This window comes from Heliangelus exortis, chromosome 18, assembly GCF_036169615.1.
Source record: "Heliangelus exortis chromosome 18, bHelExo1.hap1, whole genome shotgun sequence".
In the NCBI taxonomy this organism is placed as follows: Eukaryota; Metazoa; Chordata; class Aves; order Apodiformes; family Trochilidae; genus Heliangelus; species Heliangelus exortis.
The window spans coordinates 6,707,983-6,734,222 of record NC_092439.1 but is presented as its reverse complement, the minus strand read 5'-3'; the positions used below and the strand labels follow the sequence as shown (position 1 = coordinate 6,734,222).

The window sequence follows — 26,240 nt, the reverse complement described above, 5'->3', positions numbered from 1 at the left end:
GGGGAGTGGGCAGCAGCTGTGCAGAACAGGGTGGGAGCAAAGGGGACAACCGTGTGGGGCAGGGGGCTGGTGAGTGAACTGTGGTGTCTTATTTTCCCTGCAGGTTAAAGGTAGCAGGCTGAGATGAACAGAGGATGCCTCAGAGGTAAAGAGGAGGAATAATATGCACTTGAAAATAGACTGTACCTTTTCCTTCAGAAGAGGAAGGTGTATGCTAATGAGTAGTCTTTTGAAGATTCAGTTTGTAGTTCTCCAGGCAATATAGAACTCGAATATTTAGTGAAATGAATTTTGTAGTGAAATGCAGGGTGTAGAAACTTGGCTTTAATGAGTCAGGTTAGATGTTACACAAACAGTTAAAAAAAAGCAAAACAAAACAAAACAACAAAAAAACCCACAAAACTGATTTTTAAATCAGAAAGCAGGAGGATAAAAGACTTAAAGAGGAAAAGCGGAGATTCTGTTTTTCCCATGCCTAGTTTCAAGAAGAAACAAAGTCAACTATAGGAAGCAGTGCAGCTTTGGATGAGGAGAGCAAGGTGTGAAAGTCATCAGCACCGAGTCACCCAGAGGCAAGGGCTGAGGGAGTAGGGAGAAGAGGTAACCAAAGACAGAAACCAGCAGAGTGAGTTTTCCTTGTGTTTGCATAAGCCAGCACCTGTATTGCTTGCAGCTGGAGGAGAGGATGTGGGGGGGTGGGAGACCTCCCTTCCCTGGGAAACACAAGGGTTACTGTTTTACATATGAACGAGGCCTGATGACAGAAAATTACTCCAGTTTTATGCTGATGAAGCACTCACACTGTGGATACTATTGAAATAGCATCTCCAGGGAAAGGCCCACGTCTTTATTTCCCTGCAGAATCTCCACTCATCTATAGTACTACAGTAAGTGTGCATTGTTTCCCTCAAGATGGCCGGATGGAAGGGGGATACATGGACTTAAATGGTACAAAATGCTTTTCCCACCTAGCTGTAGTGTTTGGTTATGGCAGTGTTGCTGTAAAACTACCTTAAAAGCTTCTTGCCACAAATGCGGAACGACATGCTAATAAATTGTAAAACTGCTAGTGTTTTGTTTAATTTTTCTGAAGTAATGGCAACATGAAGCTTATAGAGTACCATAAGATTGTGCATTTTCATTACAAGATATTGTTCTAAAGAGAAGGGCTGTGAGTGTTAATGCTATTAAATGTATGGCTGTAAAACTCTGTTACATGAGACATCACAAACAACAAGCACCAGCCCGGATTTAAAGGCAGGGAAACATTCTTTAGACCATAGTTTAGATAATTGTTGATATACCACAAGGGAAGTATTTCCCTGAACACTGTTCCAGTAGATCCTCTGTCTTGTAATTAAACAATGAACCTGAGTGGAGCAGAAATTGTGACAGCTTTAATTTCTTTTATGTGGTTTGAATACAGGCAGATTACACTGAAACCTCGATTGCTAATGTCCATAACCACCAGATAAAGCCAGTTTATCCAGTGGTTTGCTTTTCCTGTGTGAGGTAATTCTACTTGTCCTGAGACTGGCTGGTGAGACTTCCACAGTTTTCTCATTAAATTGATCCCTGCTGCTTGCAGCTATCCTGTGTCTAGGAGAGCTGCTTCAAAGTTTGGGCATTTTGTCTTTTTGTAACCAAAAGATATTTTGTAACTCTAGGACAACAAAAGATCCTGTTTAGAGTGTGGGCTTTTACAGAATCCTGTTATCACTGATACTTTTGAACAGCTTTTCTGAAAGATCTGTCAGCGAGAGAAAAAAAATTGTTTGATAGATCCTGTTGATTACATATTTTATTTTAATTTGTATATCCAAGTGTAAACATTTAAGATGTATTTAGAAGTCATATTAGACATGTTCATGATTCTGAATATTGAATATATTTTTATTCTTGTTTTAGTAAGGAAGTCTTTCATTTTAAATGCAGCTATTACTTGCCATTTAGGAACTGAGCTTTAGTGTGCTTTACCACTTCCTGAACTGTAGTTCATAACTGAGTGCCTGTAGCCAGTAATGATAATTTATGTGCTTATCTCTCAAGTCAATAATTTAATATAATAAATATATTTTGAAGTGTAAGCTAATACAATTTTTTCCTCTACTTAAGAGCAAAATTTACAGTTACAGCACTGTAACACAATCTGTGCAGCATACCAGCCTGGGGCAGCATTTTATTTTTTTGCTCATTTTTTCCCTAAGAAAGTCTCCACTTGGAAAAATAACAACAAGGCCTTTACAGAGTCAAAAGCCTCATGCAATGGTTAGGAGATAGATTTAAGTCCTTAAGGTAATGCTTTACTAGGAATAATCTGCTTAAGGTCCGAGAAGCAATCTTCAAAGCTGTAGCAAGTGCTGCTTCCTAGAGGTGTGGTGTGGCAGCAGGGCTGAGCTGCCTCAGCTGCTTGCTGACACCCAGAAGAGAAGGGAGAAGGCCTTACTCTCCCTTCCACCCTCCCAACCCTAGTGATGCACTGTGGCCACAAGGTAAGCAGTGAATTCACTCCACTGGCAAAAGAACACGTTTGTTGTCTTTTTTCCAGAGGTCATTTTTCCGTAATTTCACTGAGCTGAGTCAGCTTGCTTTCCATCAAGTAAGTGCTGGCTCAGAGCAAGCAGTGGTAGTGTGCACCCAGAAGCAGCTGAGTGGTGAAGATGACAGAAAAGAGCAGTTATCTTTCACTTCTGATAATGAGGTGTTGACTTAGTTCATGGTGTATTTGGTGTAGAAATCTTTAGAGTCCCAGTGTGCTTCCCAGTTCAGCTCTGTGGACAGTAATGGGCTTCTTTGTCCCTAAGCCAGTTCAGCCAGAATGAAGCCAGATCCACTGCAGGACTGTGTTAGCTAACATACACTACCCCTTAGGGAAACTTTACTATTTTCCTCTTTTTATTTAAATAGGATAATGTTACACAATGCTGAATGATAATACTGCATTTTGAGGTCTAGTTTTGCTTAAATTGACCATATGCTGGGTGAAAGGCAGATTCATGCTAATGGGTTGTTGGTAGTTTTCTGTGATTTGATCACAGTTAAAACCAAATAATCAATCACAAATCAAAGGCCAGAATAATGCTCCAGTTTATACTTGGCGTTGATTTATTTGTAACTGATTTGTAACTTAGTAACATCTTGGTTGCTCTCCGTGGTCTTGTTAGCATAACAGGTTAGCAGAAAAATGTCACAGTGTTTGAGCTGAGTGTAACTGAATATTTTGTATGTTGTATATGTACAGGACTGGCCAGGCAGAAGGCTACAGAGCACTTTCAATTTGTCCTCTTTTTATTCCAAGATTTGAAGCATTTTATTCTTTACAAAAGCATTTACAGATGAAAAAACTCATACCAATCCTCTTTTTGGAGGATTTGTCAAATGTCCTCATTTGACAATTTGGCTAGAACCTACAGTGCCACTAAAAACCAAAATTCATTGGAATATTACAGACAAATATTCAATCTATATAATACACACTGCATATTAGGCACCAAATTAAAACACCATTGGGTGCTGTCAGCATTGGGTAAATGAGAGTATGTGTGAGTGTGGAGGGGGCTTTGTTGCCTCTTAAGAAACTTGATTTCAGGTGTCCAATCATTCAGCCACCACAATACAAGAAAACACCAGCCCTGTGTGTTGCCTGTGACAGGGACATTGCCTAGGAGGTAAAGGGACAGCAATGTTGGTCTGTGGCTTGCTAAGGAAGATCTGTGGGTCTTAATAGTGCTGGGGGCTGATATTTTACTAAGCTCTAAAATTAAGAGTTGCTACAACTGGAGCTACAGAAATTGGGTTGATAGAGTTAAGGAGTAACTCCCTGGAGTTCATGACTGTTTGCTTTGTGGATACTGGTGATTTATATGATGTTTTATTCTACTTAAAGTTATGCTTTTGTCATCATAGTAAAGCAAATACCTATTTATTTAAAGTGCTACTTTGTAGTGCAGCCCCTGATTTCACAAGCTAAATGTTATTTTCAACATTTAAATTTCGAAACTGCAACAGAATTTTTATCTGTGAAACCTGTGTGCTTTTTAAACAAAGGGCAAATTTCTAGCTATTTGCTTAACATCCCCCAACCCATTGTTCAGCACTAAAACCAGGTTTAAGTGAGTATCAAAACCATTTGATAAAAATATACTTTATTTGAACAGGTAATGCGCCATGTAATTAATGGTTCCTTTTAATCCAAAATTATAATGGCAAAAATACACAAATTGAGTAGTCCATTAACCAGCAAGGTCTAAACCAAACCAATGTAATCCAGAAGGAGTAATATATATACATTTGAAAGAATAAATCATAAAATAATTTTCATACTCAAATCTATTACTAGAATGAATAGAAAATTCACACAGCAATGAAGTGAACATATCGAACATCAAAGTAGACTACTTATGGTGGTTTAAAGTATTAATAGCCACAAAAATAGTGTAAATAAAACCAATTTAAATCCTTCTAAAGAAAACAAAAAACAGAACAAAAAAAAAAAAGATGAAATTTTTAATGAAATATCAATAGTATATTGTGATGGCTCAAAGTGCATATGGAAGAGGGTGGCAGTAAAGGACATGCTCTTGTGCAAAGGATCTTGTGCAACAGATCACCTTTCTTCCCAAATGGGTTTTCCACTTGTCCCTACTTGTGCTAAAGATCTCTCTCGTTTTTGTAAACTGTCTTGCAATATGCAAGGTAGCACACACTTTTTTTAAAAGTATGTAATCCCTCCCCTCATTCCAGAAGGAGGTTTATGACTAAGGAGTAGGAAGTGACATAGACTTCTTAAAGACCCTTGCCCATTTTGGGGGCCCTGGATAAGGGGGTGGTGGCACATCATGTTGTCCATCTGAAGTAACTACTTGCTCATAAGTTGGTAGTCCTGAATCATCAGTTCTGAGAGGAAGTGGGTTTAAGGAAAACTCTTCGTGCCTTCTGAAGATACTGGATGAATTAGTATGTCTTCTACTTCTTACATAATCCAAGTACCTAAACAAAGTTAATAGCATTATAAATGGCAGTTTATATTTTGAAGGGAAGACAGAAGATAAAAGTCTTAGTTGTATAAAAAACCCAAACCAAACAACAACAAAAAAACCCCACAACAAAACCTAAAGCAAAACAAAACAAAACAAAACAAAAAAAAAAAAAAAAAAAACCACCACAAAAAAAAAAAAAAAAAAAAAAAGCACCAAAAAGCACTTGCCTTCAGTGATCATAAAGACCAGAAGACAAATACTGTCTCCAAGCCACTATTTAAGAGCAGCTCAGTAATGTGAAATTTATGGGGAAAAGGAAACACAGAATCCTCTGTTATGCTTTTCAATTTTAAAGGAACAGTGGGGCTAAAAATTTGGTAGAGAAGCATCAGCTCTAATCTACTTCATATCAGAGGTAGGCTACATGCCATAAAGAGCATACACCCTACTCTAAAGACCAAATATAACATATTAGGCTTTCCATTGCAGGCATGCCTGCAATGCCAACCCATTAAAATTATTTCATCTTTTTAGTAAGAGTATTTTGGAACCAAAACGACAAAAAAAAACCCCAACCCCAAGAGTATGTCAGCCATGCAAGTGTTGTTTTACATTTCTGTGTTATTAATTAACTTCAGCATAATTACTACCATTGCTCACTTAACTTTGCTTCCAGGAAAGAACTGACACTCCCATTGGACTCTCTGAGAATACTCTGAGACCAAGCAACTTATTTTTAAATACCACTCTCAAGAAGAAGTTTGTTTAGGTGTTTTGGGTTTTTGTTTGGTTGGTTTGGTTTTAAAGCAGTGAAATTCCTTACCCTGGTGGTTGCCTTGATTTGCATCTACTTTTGCAGTAGTAGAAGATAAGCAGCCCAGTTATAACAAGCAGGACTCCAGCAGCAACAAGACTGATAAGGAGTACTGTAACATTAATCTTCTGTAGTGTCTCATCACCTGAAGATGAAACATTGGTTATTTTCATTATAAGTTCTTTCCATCCACACTGTATATAGTGTGAATTATTAATTTTGCTGTGCTATAAGTCTGTTCCTTTCAAAGATACCCAGCTTGTAGTGAATTATACAAAAGTATCTTTCACATTCAGCCTTAAGCAAAAGTGGGAAGATACACCCTTTTCAGCACATAAAACTTAAGATGTCTGTCTTCCAATGCCTTCCAAATATTACTTCATGTACTGTGACCTTAATCAGGCTGTAGATCTTTCCTCAAGTCATACTGAGTACTTTTTAATGAAATATTTGGCAGAAGACTACTCTGAACCTGCATCAGACTGTTATATTACTATTGAGGAAACAGAGGGGAGGGAGAAAGAAAACAAAACCACAGAAAGCAGCTACAGAACTACAGCAAAGTTTACCAATTGTATAATAAAACAAAGAAACAGACCAAAAAAATCGTATTTTTTTACCCACAGAATAACAATAGATCCTACTGTTAAGACATTTCAGTGAATATGATTTATTGTATCAGATAATCCAATCCAACTTTCACAGTTCACAGTGAATTTTAGACAAAAGATAATTCTGATTTTGCTGAAAAGGCATTGCATGTACTTAAGAATGTACTACTAGAACAAACGTAAAATATTGCAACATAAGAAAGCAATAAAGATATTACTCACCTATTTTTATTCTAGGGTCTTTAGTTGAATAGTCTTCCCAAAATTTCATCTATAAAACAACAAAGGACCAGATTTATATGAGCTGTATAACTGGCAAGCTTATTGACAATTTTTTTTATATGGTACTGGTAGGCAGAATTTAACAATGGCATAAAGAGAAGCAGCTCCTGCTAAAGTATTTGTACTTCCTTATCCTGCTATATTTTTCTCATACAGTTAAGTTTGCATAAGGATTACAATTTCACAAAGAAGAAAAGTGCATTTAACTGTCCAATGTTACCTCATTCTGCCTGATAACAGTAGAAGTTAGCATATATTGACACTAAAGTTGCCTAAAATTAATCTTTATAAATCCCTACAGAAGAATATTAGTGAGGCAAGATCTGGTTCTTAAGAATCAGACATTTGCATGAACAGTATCTGAATTCACAGCAGCTACAAGAGAAAATGGTATTAATTTAAGAGAAAAACATTTATGTTGCATGATTGTTACACACTAAATGTGTGTCGCTATAATTTTGCACTTTTGCTACCCAGTAAAAGACTCAATCAGGATTCCAGTTTAACACTTTTATCTTAGGAAAATGCTAGCATTGAGAAACTAGCATTTCCACCTTCACAACAGGAGTGTATTCCTTGCTCTTTCTGCAGGCTAATGCAGAGCACAATAGTCTTCAATCATCACATTCTATTATCGGGCTGTAAAGTTTTTATCTATTCTTCTCTTTTTTATACCAGGCTTCTTCCAAGGTGTATATAGCTAGTGATTTAGAACATAATGCTATAGGAATACACAGCAACAGCTGAACTGCAGATTTGCTCTGTCCTCCTCTCTTCTAAAATGCTTCTTTGGCATAATGCAAAGATCAGTCAATTAATAAATACAGCATGTGGAGCACATTCAAATTGGATCCTGAGAAGTTGCTAAAACCTGACATTCTGAAACCACATATAGGTCTATCCACAAGCAGCACTTCTGTAGTTCCATTTATATTTGTTTGCAGAATTGGAGCCCTTATCTAAAGTCTTTAATACATAATCAGCTTTTGGTACATAATCAGCTATATTCACTGTGTATCTAAAGCAATAACCCCCTCTAACTGGACCTTCTACTTTTACAGTAAAATAAGAAATCATCTTAAGTGCTGTTTTCAGAAGGGCTACGGTATTTAGATACAGCAATGATTTAGTCAACAATCTCCTGTAACATAATTCAGTCTGAACAGCTACCGTTGCATCAGGGTCTTCAAATACTTCTCTTGCTTCTTCGTAATTGCACAGCTCCTCAAAGCATTCTCTTTCCAGGTTATCTGCTGTGAATGCTTCAAAATCCAATCTGTTATTCAGAAGATGTCGTCCAATGAATGAATTAGCCTCCTTTTCTGATGTGAACACTGATTTAAAAAATCAAGTTGATTTAAAACAAGTTGGAAAAGCTAAATTTGGTATTTTTAAAGAATGGTTAATATCTTAAAGGAGTACATGAAGACAATGTCTTCCCCTACCATCTTTCAGCTACATGCAGGAAAAAAGAAATGTCAAGGTCTTTACATAAAATGTCCTCTTTGCTGCTAACTTGTCTAACTATGCAATATAAAATAATCATATTTTATTGTCCCACAAAGTAGTTCAGCTATTCCTTAGATCCCCATAATAGTTGTTGAAGTTTTTGTCTTACCCCTTTTGGGATGTAGGCATCAGTTTTTACTATAGCTCTTAAGAAAAAAGTAATAGTCACATTAAGCAGATATAAACCCAGCAAGACCTGGAAGAAGGAGGTATGGCAGAGGGGGGTAATTCTAAGGAACCTGTGATATGCATTTATCAATATTATGGTATCTGTGAGTTCCAAATTTTGTTTACAGAACTTGGATTTGAAATCATGGCAGTGGAATCATATTGATTTTACATTTATTTTCTTTTCACAAGTGTGGCAGCAGGTTTTATGTAAAGGCTGGCATAGTGCCAGGTTTGTTTTAAATCTGTCCATGATAAGAGCTTAACTGACAACAGGCACTTCTCAAGACATCTAATTCTTTTCTTTTTTTGTGCTCATTACAGATTTCATGAGGCCTCTTGGAGTAAGTTGTGAGGTGAGATTCCAGAAGAGCTATTGAAGTTGTGGAAGGCTTTGGAATACAGGAATGTATTTTCTCACCAGGCATTTTCCATAGTCAAGTTTTAGCCTGCTTGTGCTACAGCTTTTTTTTTTTTTTTTTTTTTTTTTTTTTTTTTTTTTTTAAATAATCTTTACCTGACAGAACTAATTTTCTGGCTTGATTTTTTGTGAAACCATAATCTATACTGCAAGAAATTGAGGCTATTTGGTTAAGCAAAATGATGAGAGGATTACTTTTGCAAGTGTAATGCAGAAACAGCATTGTTGCCTACCAAGCCAGATAGCTAAAAAAGGAGATGAGACTCAGAATAAAGTTATTAAGTTATTCAGCAACAAATTAGCTCTGTGTTTTTGCTAGCTTGTTTGGCTTGATTACCAAATTATTCAGGAATTTTTACAGTAATAGCTACTGTTAGATCTTGCAATCATATCTCAAAATGGTGTGCTCTCTGAAAACTGAGAAAACTGCAGTGTAACTTGCATATTGGTGGTTTATGTCAAGTATAATAAACAATATTACAATATACAATCATATATGATAGATTGAAGGAGCCACACACATGCACACATTTGTGTAGGAAGGGAAATGTGTTATTCTAAAGTAATTTCAAGAAAATCTAAACTTAAAATATTTATGTGATATCTAAGGGCAACCAGAAAGAGACAGACTTAATCTAAAAAAAACAAACAAACAACAAACAGAACAAAACAGAAAAAAAAGCCAAACCCACAAGTGGAAAGGGAAAAAGGAAAAAAATATTATCAACATTATCAGTATCTTGGCTGTGTGCAAATCTCAAGAATAACTTCTTGGTAAAAGAAGTCTTCTGGAACAGAGATCTTCAATTTTGCTTAGTAGTGTTTCATTCCTCACCAAGCAAGTAGTAGTCACTGAATTTCTGAATTAACTTAGATAGCTGATGCATTTTAACTAACATGGAATGCCCAAACAAGCTGCCTGGAGCCTAGGATGTCTTACTCCCAGTGATACAAGCTCCTTTTCTCTTTGGAAGAGTGTTTATCCATTTATCTGCACATTTTTCACTTCGTAGTACGCAGTCACAGTGCACCTATCTCACAGCTCAGAATTATCTACAACCTGGTAATTAAATAATGGAGAATGTAACATGCATTTGAATTGTCTCATATAAATATTCTCCCAGTGAGTCCTTAGGACACAGTTCAACAAAATGGTAAATCCAGTTCTAGAATGCCAGGTATTTAATTAAAAATGCATCTATGCAATGTGCTGAATGAAGTTACTGCTGGTAAAAGATGTTCAAGAAAATGCTGAAGGGGTAATCTCACCATGCAGGTATCCCATACTCCTGGCAACTGTTGTACTCACTAAATTATTGGATAGAGTCGGGCCCCTCTCTTGCCAACGGAGCCTTTAAAGGAGTGATCTGGGCCTATTGTCAGGAGTGTACTATGCTGTGAGCTTGCAGGAGGCAGCCTGGCAGCCCAATGTTTTATACCCCGGAGCAATAAGGATTTTAATGAATAACCTGTCTCAAGCATTTTTTCTGCTAGCCATGTTTTCTGCTCAACACACTGCCTTGAAAGAACCTCTTTCCCTCAGTCCAAAGTGAAGAACAGCAGCATGTTTATCTTTCAAGGTGGTGTAAGGGGATCTGGTATTGAAAAAAAATACCAATCTCAAAAAATGAGTAAATAAAACCCTCCAAACACAAATCCATTTTAGGTATACAACTAAAACTGTGGTGTGCTCAAATAGTACCAAATACCAAATAAATATTGTCTTAATAGAGTTCAAACTTTTAGAATTTTGATACTGCTTAAGAGGATTCCTGGTTACATCAGTAAAAGAAATCCTTGAGACCTAGAGAAAACTCAGCTGTCCCAGTCTGCTCTTGCTACTGGATTTGATAAATACTTAATACTAATACCCAAGTGAATTATCAATAATTTCAGCAAAAGGAAGTAAACCAGTCTAAAATTAGGCATAAAACAGATTAATTTTTTAATTAAGAAAACAAACCAAACTTCTATACATATATAAAAAAAGACTTCTCAGCCAAAGCAAAATTAGAGATTTATTTTGGAAAGCATAAAATCATGTTAAAAGGAAGTTACCATATTTCCATTCAGTCTGCTTCAAGTTAGTTAATCTCCCCGTGCAGTGAGGAAATGCAAACATCATCACATGTAGTTGACACAGCAGCACCAAAAATGCAAACATGGTGTGTTATCTGTCAGACAGAAACTCCAGTGAGTTAAAAAAAGTGACAAAGCAATCTTCTGAAGTGTCAGTGATGAACCTTGAATGAGTCCAATAAATTAAGCAATCTAATGCAAGCACCTACATGCAGTTGAAGCTAATGGATCCCTAGAAGAAAGACACCGGTCCAAACTGGTCCTGCTTGTCTCTTAATAAGTTTGCCTTGCATAACATCCGCACATGTCACCGGGGCTGCTGCCACCGTGGCCCCGCGCTGTCCTCTGCTCTCCTCTCCCGGGGAAGTGGCTAAGCAGAGCAGCAGTCCGGGGAGCTGATGAATTAACGGGGAAAAATCACCCACAAGGTGCTGCGGTTACGCCCTGAAGCTTAAGATAGCTGGGATTTTGCTGCTGGAACAGCCACGGCAGGTTAACAGCCACCCGACCTCAACAGAGGTGCAGAAACCATTTTGTCAGAAGAAAGACTTTACCAAGCTCCTGGCGCCCAGCACTCCAGGGGAGTGTCTGCCCTCCCCTACCTGGGAGGTCCGTAGAAAATAAGAATGAAATAAGGCCCGGTGTTTTACCAGAGGAGACCAACACAGAGAAAAACACGATCGCCGCCTCCGGCGCCCACCCGACAGCACCTCCCACGCCGCGGGAACAGCCGCCCCACGGCCCTGTCGGCAGCTTCCCCCGCTGGCTGCTCCGTCCCCCCGGGTCCATCGAGCCCGCGGCCGCCCGTGGCAGAGGAAAATGGCCCTGCCCAACGGCACCGGCACCGGCACCCGTCTTCGGAGCTGGACAGGCTCCGAGGCAGCGGCAGGTGCCGGCCAGGAAGCGTCCCCCGTCCCGTCCCGCCCAGACCCCCCCTCCCCGCGGCCCTACCTGCCCTGGCGAGGCTCCGGCGGTGACCCGAGGGGCAGTGACTGAGGGGCAGCCTCTCCGGGGCTGTAGTCGCGGCTCTTCCTGGAAAGGGCGCGGCGCAGTCTCGGGGTAGTACCCGGGGCTGTACCTGGGGCCGCCCCCGCCCGGGGTCCGCGCCAACGCGGGCGGCGGCCCCGCCGGACCGGGGCCTCCCTGGGGCGGGGGATGGAAACGCCTCTCCAGCTTGAGAGAAAAGAGGGTCGGGTGGGACAGCTGGAGGAGAAGCCGGGGTTCTTCTCTCAGGTTCTTGGGTTTCGTTTCCAGAATCCGGCTTTTTTTCTCAACTTGCCTCTGGTAGCCCTTTGAGGACAAGGTAGTGGTCCTTTTGTCTTCTGTGCCTGTGTGGAACGAGGTCCTGAGAGAAATCTAGTCACTTCTTTGAACACCTTTTTACCATTACAGCTGACTTTTTTCTTCTTCTTCTTCGTGCTCAAAACGTGGTATGGCTTTTTTACCACCCCAAAGTAAGACCCTTGGTGTAATGGCATGTGCTGAGCAGGAGCTGTGGAGAGAGCTGCCTCCCTAACGCTGGTGAGGCACTGGGCCTTGTAACGAGCTGCTTAACCGCAATTAATTCTTTATCTAACAGCAAACTAGTGTTCTGCCTCTAAAAGCCTTTTCCCTCCAGGCAGCTAACCATGGGAGGGAGAAGGAACAGTACAAGTTTTGCACGAGTGGAGGTAATGTTGGTGTGGTTTAGGCTGTTTTTTTATCAGTGAAGCTAAAAGGCTAGAGAATGGCAGATGGGGCTCCTTGGAATGCACGGAGATGGCCTCCAGTAGCACACCTGCTCTGGGGCTTCCCTTCACTCCTCCCAGTGCAAGTGGCACTTGAAAAAGTCTTCTAAAAGGTAAGCTTAAGAATGTATTTAATGCAGTGTGTTGGTAACATTAAATATTTGAAGAATTTTAGGATAGGTTGGCTTAAAAACTGCAAACAAAAGAAACTCCTGAGACACAGGAAGGGAATGATTTTTCTACCAGGAAATACAGAGACTGAGAGTGATTTATATCTGTGCTTGCATACCTCCTGTAGTGACACTGGATTGCATTACTTATTTAAGTGCTGGACTGACTTCTATGTACAGAAGCACAGAGGAGTAGAACAAGGATATTGGATAACACTAGTGGTAGTGATCAGATATTCCCTGGAGAAAAACAGAAACTTCTGGTGTGTGAAATAAGGAGAACTGTTTGAATGAATGATGACTGTAGTTAAATATTTGCTTTATGACATCAACACACTGCAGTTAAGAGGTGCTTGGTGAATATTGACCTGCAATCTGGGGTGACTCTTAATTCTTTTTAGCTGGTGGAGAACTGAACAGAAATTTTTGTAGTATGATGGTGTGTATCCTTATAACACAGTGGACTAAGAGTTCACTAAGAGTCTTCATTGTGTAAGAAAAGAGAAGGTCAATATAGATTGCCTATTATCTAGGTAATACTAAGGAGACGAATAATTAGTTGCTACGTGTTGGAAGACAGGAGAAACAGACATTGCTTTGTAAAGGACTTTGCAACTTCCTTTTGTGAGCACCCTCACCCTGAGGTCTTACATGATTGTCTCTGTGAGAGGGTTGTCAACCAGGAAAATAGTTGCTGAGAGCTACAGTGCAAGGATACAAATGCACAAGGATGCTGTGGTGCATTTCAGTGTAAGTAAAATGCCTGCACTTGTACATGGAAACTTTTTATGTCGTAACAACAACTTCATATGAGGAACAACTGCTGTACAAGCAACAGGTTAATCTCCATTGTGTTATGCCACCTTTGTATATCATTGTTAAGAAAGAGGGGGAAAAGATTTTAGAATTGCTTACATACAATGTTTGGGGAGTGGAGGTTGATCCCCCTGTACTGAGGGTAAGAGTGACCCTGGGCCCAGCCCTGCCTGCATCAGGGGAAAAGGCTTCAGGTGTGGACTGAGAAACAGCACAGCCCCATGTGAACTCTGCTGGACCTCACCTCTGCTCTAAAGATGGAGGAGCAATGCAGTGGAAGTCTGGGAAAAGTCCTCAGACTTTTAATAGTTGCAAATGATTACTCAAATATTTCTATCTGTGTGGATTTTAGCAGAAAATTTGTGACTTCTCTATGTGTGTGCTTGTGCAGTGGAGAGTTTTCAAAACCATAACATACAACTCATGTCTAGGTTGTTCATTATTGAAGTCTAACAAGAAAATATTGTTATACACTGAAAAACAGGAATGGGTGGTCTTTACTTTGGAAAAGACTCAAAAAACCCTTTGTTCTTTGGGCCTCCATAACTCCTTTCTAACATCAATCATCATGACAGTCTTCGAGTAGAGCAGAAACCATGATGTTTCAGCCTCGTGTCATCTTTCTAAGATCTGAGTTTCATATTGATGTCCTAAATTAATTCTGTTGCATTATCTTTTCTGTTAGTGACGTTGTACACTTGATATCTTGGATTTATATTGCGGGGGTTTTTTGTTTTTTATTTTTTTGTTTGGTTGGTTTTGCGGTGTTTTGGGTTTGGTGTTTTTTTGTGTGTGTGTGTTTGTTTTGTTTTGTTCACTAGAGGGAGCTCTCTGGTGGCCTTTAAGCTGACTAATAAGGCACCGCTTTAATTAACAGTTCTGGATGTCCCTGTTAAGAATCTGTTGGGAAATTACACAAGACACAGCTGCCTAAAAAATTGTCTTGAAAAGGTTTAATTTTATTACAAAATTGAGCTTTCCGTTTGCTTCTACGTGAAGTACCAGATTGGCTGCCCCACCTTCCGCTGGTGCTCTCAGGTGAGGCCTATCAGCCGATAAGGGGGCGGCACCCAGCACCACCCAGAGGGATATAAAGGGCTGCGAAGTGCTGCCACACCTTCAGCTGTGCTCCGAGGTGAGGCCCATCAGCTGATAAGGGGGCGGCACCCAGCACTGCGGAGGGGAATAGAAGAAATGACTGCGAGGAGCGCCAGTGACCTGGAGCGCGACGAACAGGAGCAGGCAAACAGGAACGCGGTACGGCAGTTAGCGAGGCAGTTCGTGCAGGCAGGGCAAGCAGGAGGGGCACAGCTGTCCCCCAGATCTCTAGAAGGAGCAATGGTCTCCGAAAAAGCAAAACCTATTGCTGTTAAGACGCAGGGTGTATCTGCACAGACAGAACTCCTTAAGAGAGACAGCAAGAGGGACATTGCATTTTAGGCCTCTTGCTCTTTAGAGTGTCTGAGCCTCGTGTTAGCACCAGAGGACAGTGTGAGTGGGGTCTGTGCACGATGCGAGCAGGTGAATGACTTGCTATGCCTGGTAGCAGAGCTCAAGGAGGAGGTAGTGAGACTAAGAAGTATTAGGGACAGTGAAAGGGAAATTGACTGGTGGAGTCACACCCTCTCTAACCCAAAAGAAGTCCAGAAGGAGACTGTGAAGCCCTGCCCCTTCTGCCATCAGGCAGTTGGAGCAAACCAGGTGGATGGGAGGGAATGGGAACAGGTCCCTCATCAGAGAGGCAAAAGAATCCCCTTGCAACCCCCACCATCTCCCCAGGTGCCCTTAGAGAACAGATGCCCCTGTACAAGCTGTCTGGTTATGGAGCAGATCATCCTGGGGGCAATCACAGCACCTACAGGATGGACAAGGGATTAGACCCAGCCAGCACAGGTTTAGGAAAGACAGGTCCTGTCTGACCAACCTGATCTCCTTTTATGATCAGGCGACCCACCTGGTGGATGAGGGGAAGGCTGTGGATGTGGTCTACCTGGACTTCAGCAAGGCCTTTGACACCGTCTCCACAGCATTCTCCTGAAAAAGCTGTCAGCCCACAGCTTGGACAGGGGCACTCTGTGCTGGGTTAGGAACTGGCTGGAGGGCCGGGCCCAGAGAGTGGTGCTGAACAGTGCTGCAACAAAATGGCGGCCGGTCACTAGTGGTGTCCCCCAGGGATCAGCGTTGGGCCCAGTTCTGTTCAATATCTTTATAGATGATTTAGATGAGGGGATTGAGTTCATCATCAGCAAATTTGCAGAAGACACTAAGCTGGGGGAGAGTGTGGATCAGCTGGAAGGCAGGAGGGCTCTGCAGAGAGACCTGGACAGACTGGAGAGTTGGGCTGATTCCAACGGGATGAGGTTCAACATGGCCAAGTGCCGGGTCCTGCACTTTGGCCACAACAACCCCATGGGGAGCTCCAGGCTGGGCACAGAGTGGCTGAGAGCAGCCAGGCAGAAAGGGACCTGGGAGTCTGGATTGACAGGAAGCTGAGAATGAGCCAGCAGTGTGCCCAGGTGACCAAGAAGGCCAATGGCATCCTGTCCTGGCTCAGGAACAGCGTGGCCAGCAGGTCCAAGGAAGTGATTCTGCCCCTGCACTCAGCCCTGGTGAGGCCACACCTTGAGTCCTGTGTCCAGTTCTGGGCCCCTCAGTTCAGGAAGGAGATTGAGGTCCAAAGGAAGGCAACAAGGCTGGTGAAGGGACTCCAGCACGAGTCCTGTGAGGTGAGGCTGAGGGAGCTGGGGGTGTTCAGCCTGGAGAAGAGGAGGCTCAGGGGAGACCTCATCACTCTCTACAACTACCTGAAAGGAGGTTGGAGCCAGGTGGGGGTTGGTCTCTTTTCCCAGGTAACTATCAGCAAGACAAGAGGGCACGGTCTGAAGTTGTGCCAGGGGAGGTTTAGTTTGGATATTAGAAAGAATTTCTTTATGGAGAGGGTGATCAGACATTGGAATGGGCTGCCCAGGGAAGTAGTGGATTCTCTGTCCCTGGAGATATTTAAAAAGAGACTGGATGTGGCACTCAGTGCCATGGTCTGGGAACCGCGGCGGTAGTGGATCAAGGATTGGACTTGATCTCTGAGGTCCCTTCTATGATTCTATGACAGTTTTGGCTGTGTTTTAATTTTGCTCAGCTGAAGCAGCAACACAGGATTTTTGATGTGCATGATGCACTAGACACAGATGTTTCTGTTATGCCTGGCATTTATTTTGGTAGCTGTGTAGATATATTTGTAAGCTTTGTATTTGTTGCTGTGATACAGTCAGTTTCTATTTGGTATGTATTTGGTCCATCCACAAGGAATCTGTGATTGTGAGAGGATTGCCTGAAGACCTAAAACAAACTTGTACTGTTTATCATGATTAGTGATCTAATAGTATTTTGTCCTGCATATTCTGATTTGCTGTTCTTTTATGTTGGTTACTGTTTCTAGAAAATGGACTGGCACATTATAGCCAGATAAAGAGCAAAGTGAATTTTACTGAATTTGAGGGAGCAATTGGTGAGAGTTTTCAGATTTTTAGTCAAATGAGAGAATGCCATCTATGTGAAGTATGGTCTTGGGGAGCATGTGTTTGTTGTTTTGTGGTTCTTGTTGTATTTTTTTTTAATAATTAAAACAGCAATACTGATAAAAGCCTATCAGGCTTGCAAATTTCTTAGACCATTTTGTACTGTTTTAATTATGGAGTGCATCATAGATTTTCTAACCTAAGGAAAAGAATTTTTGGTTGTGGCTTCTTTTATTAATTCACCATTGACTTGTTTCCTCAGGTAACTGGGGTCTTGTCTGCTATTTATTTTTTTATCTGGACTTCCTCTTATTCTGTTTCTTTAAGTTCCCGTTATAAGAGGAGGTAGAGTTGAAGTTTGTTTTCACTTCTCTATGCATTAATGTTAAATTACTTCTCTGGGCAAAGAATGCATCTAATTTTCTATTGCCAAATTACTGTTAACATATTAACAAAGGTGCTGTGTGGACTCGCTCAGGTTTTTTAACAAGCTACAAATCAAGTAAGGTTATCTGACTGAGTGAAGAACTTGTTTTACTTCTTCCTCTCAGTTGTATTTTGTAACTTTACTGTTGGCAGCTCTGAAAGAAATCTGTTCCAGTGAAATGGATTGAACACGTAAGGTGAATCATGTGTGAATGTTTCTGAGACTGTTCTTGCTTTTGTTCAATATAAATTTGCATGTTTAATTACTATACTCTGTCTATAATTAAGATTTTTGTTTGACCAACTAAACAAGAACTTCCTAATAATGTCCTAGTAAAGAGATCAGCTATAACTTCCTCCATTTTTTAATTACTTGTGTTCCTTTTTCTTCTTCTCTTATAATAAAAATAATAACAATAATCTTATTATAAGAATTCACCGAAATTCTGTTAATATAATTTAAGATGAAGCAATGAAAAGCTGGTCATTGGGAAGCTCTGGAAGGATGAATCATCATTAACCATATAGAGCTTTTTTTCTCTTTGGTGTAAAACTCAGGGACTAACTTTGTGTTAGGATGTTTTTAACCTAGAAATCAAATGCAAAAAATATCCCAAACTTTCAAGTAAATAATATTTTCAGGCCAAAAATAATTTCTATCTAAATTTCATTGTTTATCAAAGGTTACAAAGGTAGTTTGGCACTCTGCTTTCGTGTATTATTTTTAAGTTTTATACAAAAAGGCTTTTTTTTTTGGTAATAGAGACTGTTACACAGTCACAAGTCTTAATGAGAAATTGGTGGCTCTCACATGGGAATTAGTGGTAGAGATGAGAGTCTGAGTGGGGGTTTATAGTAACTGCAGTGCAACTCCAGAAATAATCAGCTTCTGATTTATTTCTAGGCTTTTTCTTTAACAAAAGAATAATAACTCATATGAAAGATGTTAGAAACTGCAAAGTTAGGCATATAAGTTTAAAAACTAGATAAGATGAAATTAAAATAACCTTTGTCTATGTTGATAGAGTTTTGGGTGTGATTACTTTTTCTGTGCAGGGAGACATTGGCCTCATGACTTCTAATTGCCATTGAATGGGGGGTGAGAAGTTATATTCTTTGTTTAATGCATTTGAGGTACCTGAGGAAAATTAAATTGTGTGAGGCTGTATCTAACTTTCCTTTTAAGTTCTTGGATTCCACTGTGTTTTTATTGTATTCAGGCCAGGGCTTATGTTTGGCCAGAGCACACTCTTTGCTGAGGCATCTAGTCTTCATCTGAAGATACCCAATGATGGAAGAGTCACTATTGACTTCAGTAGGTTTATTTCACTGTTTAAACATCCAGGTTCTCAAGAAAAATGTTTGACTTATTTTTTTGAGTAAGAAAGATAAACTGATTATCCTGTTTGTGAAATAGGAGGCTAAATAAAAATTCTGTTGGCATAAGCTGACCTTGATTTGACCAACTTTGCATTAAAGAGTGCTAAGGATGTACTGATGCAGTGATGGAAGTTTACCATACAAAATACACTTAAAATGCAAATAGATACTCGCTTTACTTCCTATCAATTCAATGTTTTTGTAGCTTTGAGATGCTTTGTAAATTCCTCTAAGCACCAATACACACCAGAAAATATCAAGGCACCTCAAGGTACTTTGCCTCATTCTTCAAACTAGGTGAATGATGCTTTTAAGAATTAGGGTTTCTCGCTAGAACAATCAAAAAAACCCCAATCCAAATGAAAGCATCCATTTTTTTCAATATTTATAACATCAGGAAATGAAAACAAAATAATAATGCGCTACCAAACTTTATTTGAAAATGTCTGTTCATGATTAATTTAGAGAATTCTTTCCATCAAAAAGTATGTGCATATATTTATCACTTTAATAAAGATATATTCAATTAATTTTGAAAAACAGAGTAGAGAATTAGTTTCCCTCCTACAGTCTTAATGAAGAAATAAAGAAACTAATTTCCCATTGCTGGGGGAAACTCCTTCACATATTAAGAAATTAATGTAACACATCTAGTCAGTCAAAGATTCTTCCTCACCCACCCATCTCTTGCATCAGGTTATTCTGTATAATACAATTATGAAAACCAAAATTAAGAGACTTAAGTCTTTTATGTCTTTCAGATGTCAGTGTGAGCTCTAATGTTCTGATGTTCCCAATAAAATTATCAATTAAATTTGACAGTACTTGCTAGTTTTGGTTTTCTTTTAACAACAACTAAAACATTTTGTACATTAAAAAAACAAACAAACAACAACAATAACAAAAAAACCCTAAAGTCTGGAAGTAAATCTGGTTCTTACTGATTTGTGATCCACAGAGAGAACAGCACTGCAACTCATGAGCAGTGGTACCTGGTGAGGTTAATGAGGACTCAGCCATGAGAAATCTGGTGGACTGACAAGGAGTATAGTTATGGGCATCAGGATTCTACTCATTGTTTCTTTTATTCCAAATGTATTTTTCAATTTTGGGTTTGTTTGTTTGGTGGTTTGTTTGTTTGGTGGTTTGTTTGTTTGGTGGTTTGTTTGTTTGGTGGTTTGTTTGTTTGGTGGTTTGTTTGTTTGGTGGTTTGTTTGTTTGGTGGTTTGTTTGTTTGGTGGTTTGTTTGTTTGGTTACTCTGTAACTGTCCTCTGAGTCCCGTTCATTTTTAAAGTGAATTTACTCGTGGCGTCACTAGAGGGCAGCGTTAGGGGTGTGGGGGTCCATCCAGCTCAAAGCCGCGCTGCTCCGGGACTCTCTGCACCTCCCCTCAGGGGCACCCTGGGGTGCGGGCGGCTCCCTCCGTGCCTGGGAAGGCGACGGGGGTTTGGAAGCACGGCTCTCTCCAGAGAGAGGTGTATGTTTCGGGCTCAAAAGGGTTGCGTGTCCCGCTCTTAGGTATTGCTAACCAGGCAAAATTAACCGCGTTATAAGCGCGCAGTGGCTCCCCCCGTGCGCTCTGGGCAGCGGGGGCTCAGGCCGCTCTGAGGGGAGCAGCAGCCCCGGCGCGAGGGCGGCCATTGGCGGGAAGGGGCCGTTCGGGTTTGGGTTCGGATTAGCGCTGCGGAACCCCCGCTCGCTGCCCGGGCAGCGGGGTGAGGCGGCGGGGATAGCTCCGTGCTGCCCGGTGTGTTGGAGCTGCCAAGAGCGGCTGTCCCGGGTGGGGAGTTCCCTGCCTTGGCTTTGCTGGAGGCGGGGGCAGGGAGCAAGGCTTTAAAAAGCGGTTTCCCAACCGGGCCGGGGAGGCCAAGGCGCTGTTAATCTTGGGCCTGTCCTGGAGAGAGCGGTGTCTTTCCTCCTTTTTATTACGTAGGGCTTAATTCTTTTGTTTTTCATACGTATTTGTTTATGCAACGTCCCCTCCAGAGTCTGGAAATACTTGTTTGAATTTCTAGCCAGGCCTCTTGCCTCTCAGCACAAAGAACAATTTCACCATCCTACAGGTTTGTGAGGAAAATGCCTTAATACCTGGTTCATGTTTTCTGTCAGCAGCACCTTTTCCAAGCCTATTCTGTGTAAAAAGAGACCAAAAAAAACTACAGGAGTGTTCCTCCTCTTCCCGTAAATGTTTCATTTCACTTGCGTATGTACTCTGACTTGATTTATTTGATGCTTATTGCATTGCTTGTGGCTGACTTCCAGTGTATTTCAGAGTGTAGGTAACTACAGAGAAGTGTTCATGGTTTGAAACCAGGATGTTGTTTCTGGTTTGGCTTCCTCTGATACCCAGTGCCAGTTGAGTGTCTCTCTAGCCATGGTGGTAATTCTTAGGTAAAAAAAAAAATAACTAAATGTGTAGCCAACAGCAGAGTTTTTTTGAGTTGCAAAATTTATCCTCAGTGGGAAAGTTCAGTTCTTAACCTTTGCTTTGGAATTTGCATAAATATATAAAACATTGGTATTTATTATTTCTAGTAAGATACCAGCCATCTTCATGGTAAAGGCTAACATGAAAAAAGCTCTACAAATACAATCCTCAGTATATTTGTGTCATCTTAGAAGTGTTTTTCAAGTGCTTACCAGTATGCTGTGTAATGACGGTCTTTTAAGACACCTTTACAGATCATGCACTCTGTCTTTTGTCCTGCAAGTCTGTACCTGCTGATAGTGTATTAGACCCAAAGAGGGGGAAGAAATTCCACCTGTTTTTTGCAGTCTCTGTTGCTCTGGAGTTTTGGGGATGCTGTGGCATGAGGAGGGGACATAAAACTGTGTCCTGGTGCACGGCTGCTCTTGCCTTCTGTGTCCTGTGACTGTGTCCTGTGGGAGCTATTCCAAACCTGGTGCTGCAGACCTGTCCTTACACTAACCTGTAGCAGCATGGATGAATACGGGATTAGGAAATTGTTCTAATGGTAAGAGGGGATTTTTTTTTCCACTGATATAAAAATTATCTGTGATGCTCAGACAGAAAAGAAACAATTTTCTTACACTATGCCCCATTGAGATAGTAATTGCTTCCTTTTGAAGCTTTACTACAGGGGTCCTAAAATATTTAATAGTAATATTAGTGTAAGCTGTGTTGAAGAATGGTTTGCAGAGGAAAAAAGTAGTACTTCTTGTTAGACACATTCAAAAAGAGAGAGAAAAAAAAACGCTATAAGAACTATCCTCCAAGTAGATCAATTATTTTTAATATAAAATAAAAATGTTCCAAAAATGTTGGAAATAAGTTAAATATCAGTAGTGCCTGAGCTTGCTGACATAGGAGATTGTGTTTGCTCCTCCTGCTGCCATGTCCCTAATCTTTTGGATTAGATTTAGCCAAGAGAGCAATTTATTCTCCTTAATTAGACTGTCATGTAAGGAACACTCCACAGCTCAACATGGTTCTGAATGATGCTTCCATAGTAGCAAGCCCTCTTTAATGGATAAAAGTAATTTTCACAGATCTTTAGATGTATCACATAGGAATATGGATTTCTTCAACACATTCCTCAGCGTAAATCTGTTTAATATTAATATAGAATTTTGGACTGGTACTGAGTCTAATTGTTTTCCTGTTTTACACTTGATAGTTACTTCCCACCTATAACTAAAACCAAGTAGCAACTGCTGTACCAGAATACTACCTGAATACATCCCTTCTTTTTGCAGAAAATGAGTGACACGTTGCAAATGAGCTCTGAAAACAGCAGTTGTTGCTTGCTTTGTGCTGCCAGAGTACTTCTGCTTGGACGAAAAATTTAGTTGGAGCTCCTGTTTTTTCTGATACCTCAGTCCTTGCACAAACATATTTTACAAAACGATTTCATTTTTATTCCATGGCTTTAGCTGGAATTGCGGTGCATTAGGTATGAGGACAGTAGTTCATTGGGTCGTCAACTAGGTGGCAGCGTGGTGTTTAAAACGAAGGTAAATGCTTTTTGGCTCACTGAGCAATCTCGAGATTTTTCTGTGTCTGTAAAATTTAGGTAAACCTGGGTTCTGTTAATCCTTTGAAAAGTTCATGTCTTTATACTACTAGCTTAAATGAAGCTGAATAAGCCTTGAAAAATTTTAGGACTGAGAGGTCAGGGAGAAGGAAAATGTTGTAAACTGACAAATTTTTCCAGTCTTAACCAGAGTGCAACTTTTTTTTTTTTTTTTTCCTCTTCCTTAATTTGAACTGAAATGAGTTAGGATTCTTTTTCCTACTATTTTCTAAATAATCTTTTTACCTATGGTTGGAAAAAATCATCTGTAATTAGCTGTTTTTACTGTAGTATGGTAAACAAGAAAAGCAAAACAACTCAGACCCATTGCTTCTTGAGCAAGAAAACCTGAGGATTCTAGTAGCTGAGACTTCTTTGTCCAATGCTTCTCTCACAATGTTATTAAAACCTGAAATTCAGAAAGGAGCTATATCAGCAACCAGATTGTCTCAGATTACTCAGATCTAATGATATGATACAAAGATGGTTTTGTTAGCAGAGAATCTAAGGTATGTTTTTAAGGACTATTGTGGTTTTGTCCTGGGTTTTGACACAGGCAGCTTCTCAACTTTTCAGAATGAAAATCTTTACATTCACTGTGAATTTAAGCCAATGTCACTGAATTTAGGCCAGAAGCTGCTGATACCATAGAGAAGTTCAACTAGACATGTCTAGAACTATTTGTTCTTTGGAAAATAGCATATAATAATAGCAGGTGCACAAATCTGTTCCTTAGATAAAATGTGGTGAGTTGTGGGGTATCTACTATATGGATTAAATGTGTTATTCCAGATTTTTAGCAGTTAGAGCAACCAAGAACACCCCCTTTACTTTCTTTACTAAAAGGCTATATATCCTGTTCACCGTTTTGGAATTTTCATGAGCTCTCTGGAAAATTCTGTCCTGGTTTGTTAAGGTAAACTAGTTAAGCTGTAATTTTCCATGTTTTCTCCTAAAGTTAAAAGGGTAGATAGAGCTATGTAATGAGAGAGTGTATAGAGCAAAGTATTATTAATCCATCAGGAAAGGGATAGAGAATTTTCTCCAGAAGTGTGATGCCAACAGTCTTCATACATGTTTTGTCAGAACATAAATTACTTGCTGATGGTAATGTTTTACTTGACTCTTACACTATAAAAAATCCCAACACAATATCCAAATAAGTGCTCTGGGCTAATTTGCACTTGCAAGGTCAAGGACAGAAATTGATGTTCACTTTAATTTAGTAGAGAAGAGTTATAACTGTTTGGGGTTTTTTTTTGTTGTTGTTTTTGTTTTGTTTTTTGTTTTTGTAATTGATGAAATAATGAGGTAGAAAGACCCTCTGCTTGAACAGAGGCACATGTTCTCACATTAGGTCTATGTTCACCAAACTTATGTTTATGTAGTAGATGAATAAAAGATTATCTGTAATTTTAGTATAAATCAATAATAAAAATAAAAATTAATATAAATTAGTCCTTTAAAATAGCACTTTGCAGTGACAATGCTACCTGATTTACTGTAGAATTCTAATAATGCAATCTTCTATATTCAAAAACCAGAAGTCTGTCCCATTCCTTCTCTAGGTGATTTTTGATTTAAGATGATATGATTTCAAAAATACAAATAATAGATTGCTATTGTATTCTGGTTTTGAGTCTTTTTAAAGAGGACAGGTCTTGATAATATATTTTCAAGAAAAGAACAACTTTATTTGTAAGTGAAAATTAATATCTTGGTATATTAGGTTTTAGAAACAAACTGTTTTATAGGGTTGGTAATATGCTTTTGAAAACTGGAAAGCTCATAATTTTTAGAAAATTGATTAACCTCTAATGTTTTAGCAGACTGTCAACTAAATATTTTTTGTATGATGATTTTTACAACATCATGATAACAAATGCCAGTGAGCAGATACAGTAATATTTTTAAAAAACTGTAGTGGAGTTTCTTTAATGTGTGAGTTGCATGGTGGCTTCTTTTCTATCAAAGAAATGTTTTTGAAATAGCTCCCAGTTGTATGCAGATACGTAATTCCTGCAATTGTTAAAGGTAATGATGTCTTTCCCAGAATCTGCATTTTTGTGAAATATTTAGGTTATTTGCTTTCTTTGATTTCTATGTGTGAATGGAGCCATTTTTATCAAAGGACAAAAACTATTCCCAAAAGACAGACAACCTAAAAAGGAACAAAAGAAAGATTAAACCAGCACAGCTCCTTTGAGAGTGTGTGTTATATTCACTCTGTGTTTTTCATTACACCACAGTAGGACTCTGGAACCTGAAAGAAGCTTCCAGCAAGGTGCTAACCTGCCAGCAGAGCTTGTCCAATACTCAAATGAGTTGCACCTTCTGGACCTGAACTGATGAATTGAGGGTGGGCAAATCCAGTGTGTTGGTTCAGTGTGGGCAATGTCTGTTGTACACAAAAGATACCTGTTAGTTTTAAGTATTATAACCTCTTGAAAATGAAGACTAACTTACTTGTGCATAAATTCCTAAAAAATTGGAAAAACCCAATTAAGATTATATCAACCATAACTGCATACAATACTTTTCAGCCTTTAAAAGGTTAAAAACAAGTAACCCTACCTACAGAAAGTCTCTGAATCAGAAATAGAAAAAAAAAAAAGCCAAGTGTGATAGTGTTGTCTTCAAATTTTTTTTTTTTATCCAAGTGACCCCAATAAATTTAAGATGCTGTAGCTCTCTTGATCCAGTAAAATAGGTGTTAACCCATGTAAACATCTACCTGATGGATTCTGAACAAGACAGTGGTTCTTACACTTCAGATCTCTATTGTCTCTACATAGGCAATGTACCAAGTTGTCTTACAGTCCAAATTTTGTCATTGCCTGCATGTAGGTTATCTTATCATGGAAGAACCCCACCTGTCTTATGCAACCAAGGTGTGAGACATGATGGTTGGAATCTGGAAGATTATGAACTTTTTTCTTTCTAGTGCTTTCTGGTGAGCTCTTAGCAGTCATTGAGTCAAGGCTCTTATGCTCCTTTGTTGCAGCTGAATGTTTCATTTCAATTTCTAAATTTACATTTAAGTTATAACTTTAAAGTTAGAACTTAAAGGTCTGTTCCATTTTAAATTTTTTTTAATGTTCAAATAACAATGGATTGAAGTAAAATCTGTTTTCACTTGATGGGGATACCCATGTTTTTACTGCCATCTAACAACTGACATACTTAATCCTAGATGGGTAAAGTTTCTCCACTACTGTTTTAATTTCTGCATTTCACCAAGCACAGAATTTGGTTCTTAGTGTACCTTTCCTGGAAGTAGAATTTGTACTTTACACATAAGGCTCTGA

General features: G+C 39.6%; 2 protein-coding genes and 1 long non-coding RNA gene across 11 annotated transcripts in view; 2 read left to right on the top strand and 1 right to left on the bottom strand.

The window, feature by feature from the left end:
* The first annotated feature begins 169 nt into the window (after positions 1-169).
* Positions 170-9,274, top strand: LOC139804512 (uncharacterized). Its single transcript, XR_011729408.1, has 2 exons — positions 170-625; positions 8,688-9,274. It is a non-coding gene; the product is annotated as an uncharacterized lncRNA (long non-coding RNA).
* PRRG4 (proline rich and Gla domain 4) lies at positions 4,129-11,946 on the bottom strand. The gene is made up of 6 exons (XM_071761811.1): positions 11,815-11,946; positions 10,843-10,958; positions 7,857-8,020; positions 6,627-6,675; positions 5,803-5,938; positions 4,129-4,989 (listed from the first exon to the last, which is right to left on the bottom strand). The coding sequence occupies exons 2-6, from the start codon at positions 10,946-10,948 to the stop codon at positions 4,758-4,760; spliced, it is 687 nt and encodes a 228-aa protein (XP_071617912.1). The 5' UTR covers positions 10,949-10,958; positions 11,815-11,946; the 3' UTR covers positions 4,129-4,757.
* Positions 11,947-12,030: 84 nt separating this feature from the next.
* CCDC73 (coiled-coil domain containing 73) overlaps positions 12,031-26,240 on the top strand; it is a 54,545-nt gene continuing 40,335 nt past the window's right edge. The window contains exon 1 of one of the 9 annotated variants that reach the window (XM_071761803.1): positions 12,031-12,166. Coding sequence is in view for 4 of the 9 variants with exons in the window: in XM_071761802.1 (XP_071617903.1) it covers positions 13,536-13,598 (63 nt within the window). In the remaining 5 variants the exon portion in view is untranslated. Of the gene's footprint in view, positions 12,167-12,399; positions 12,704-12,888; positions 13,599-17,276; positions 17,710-20,258; positions 20,417-20,510; positions 20,962-26,240 lie in introns of those variants that run through there. The other 8 variants (XM_071761808.1, XM_071761802.1, XM_071761800.1 and 5 more) reach the window with 8 other exon arrangements.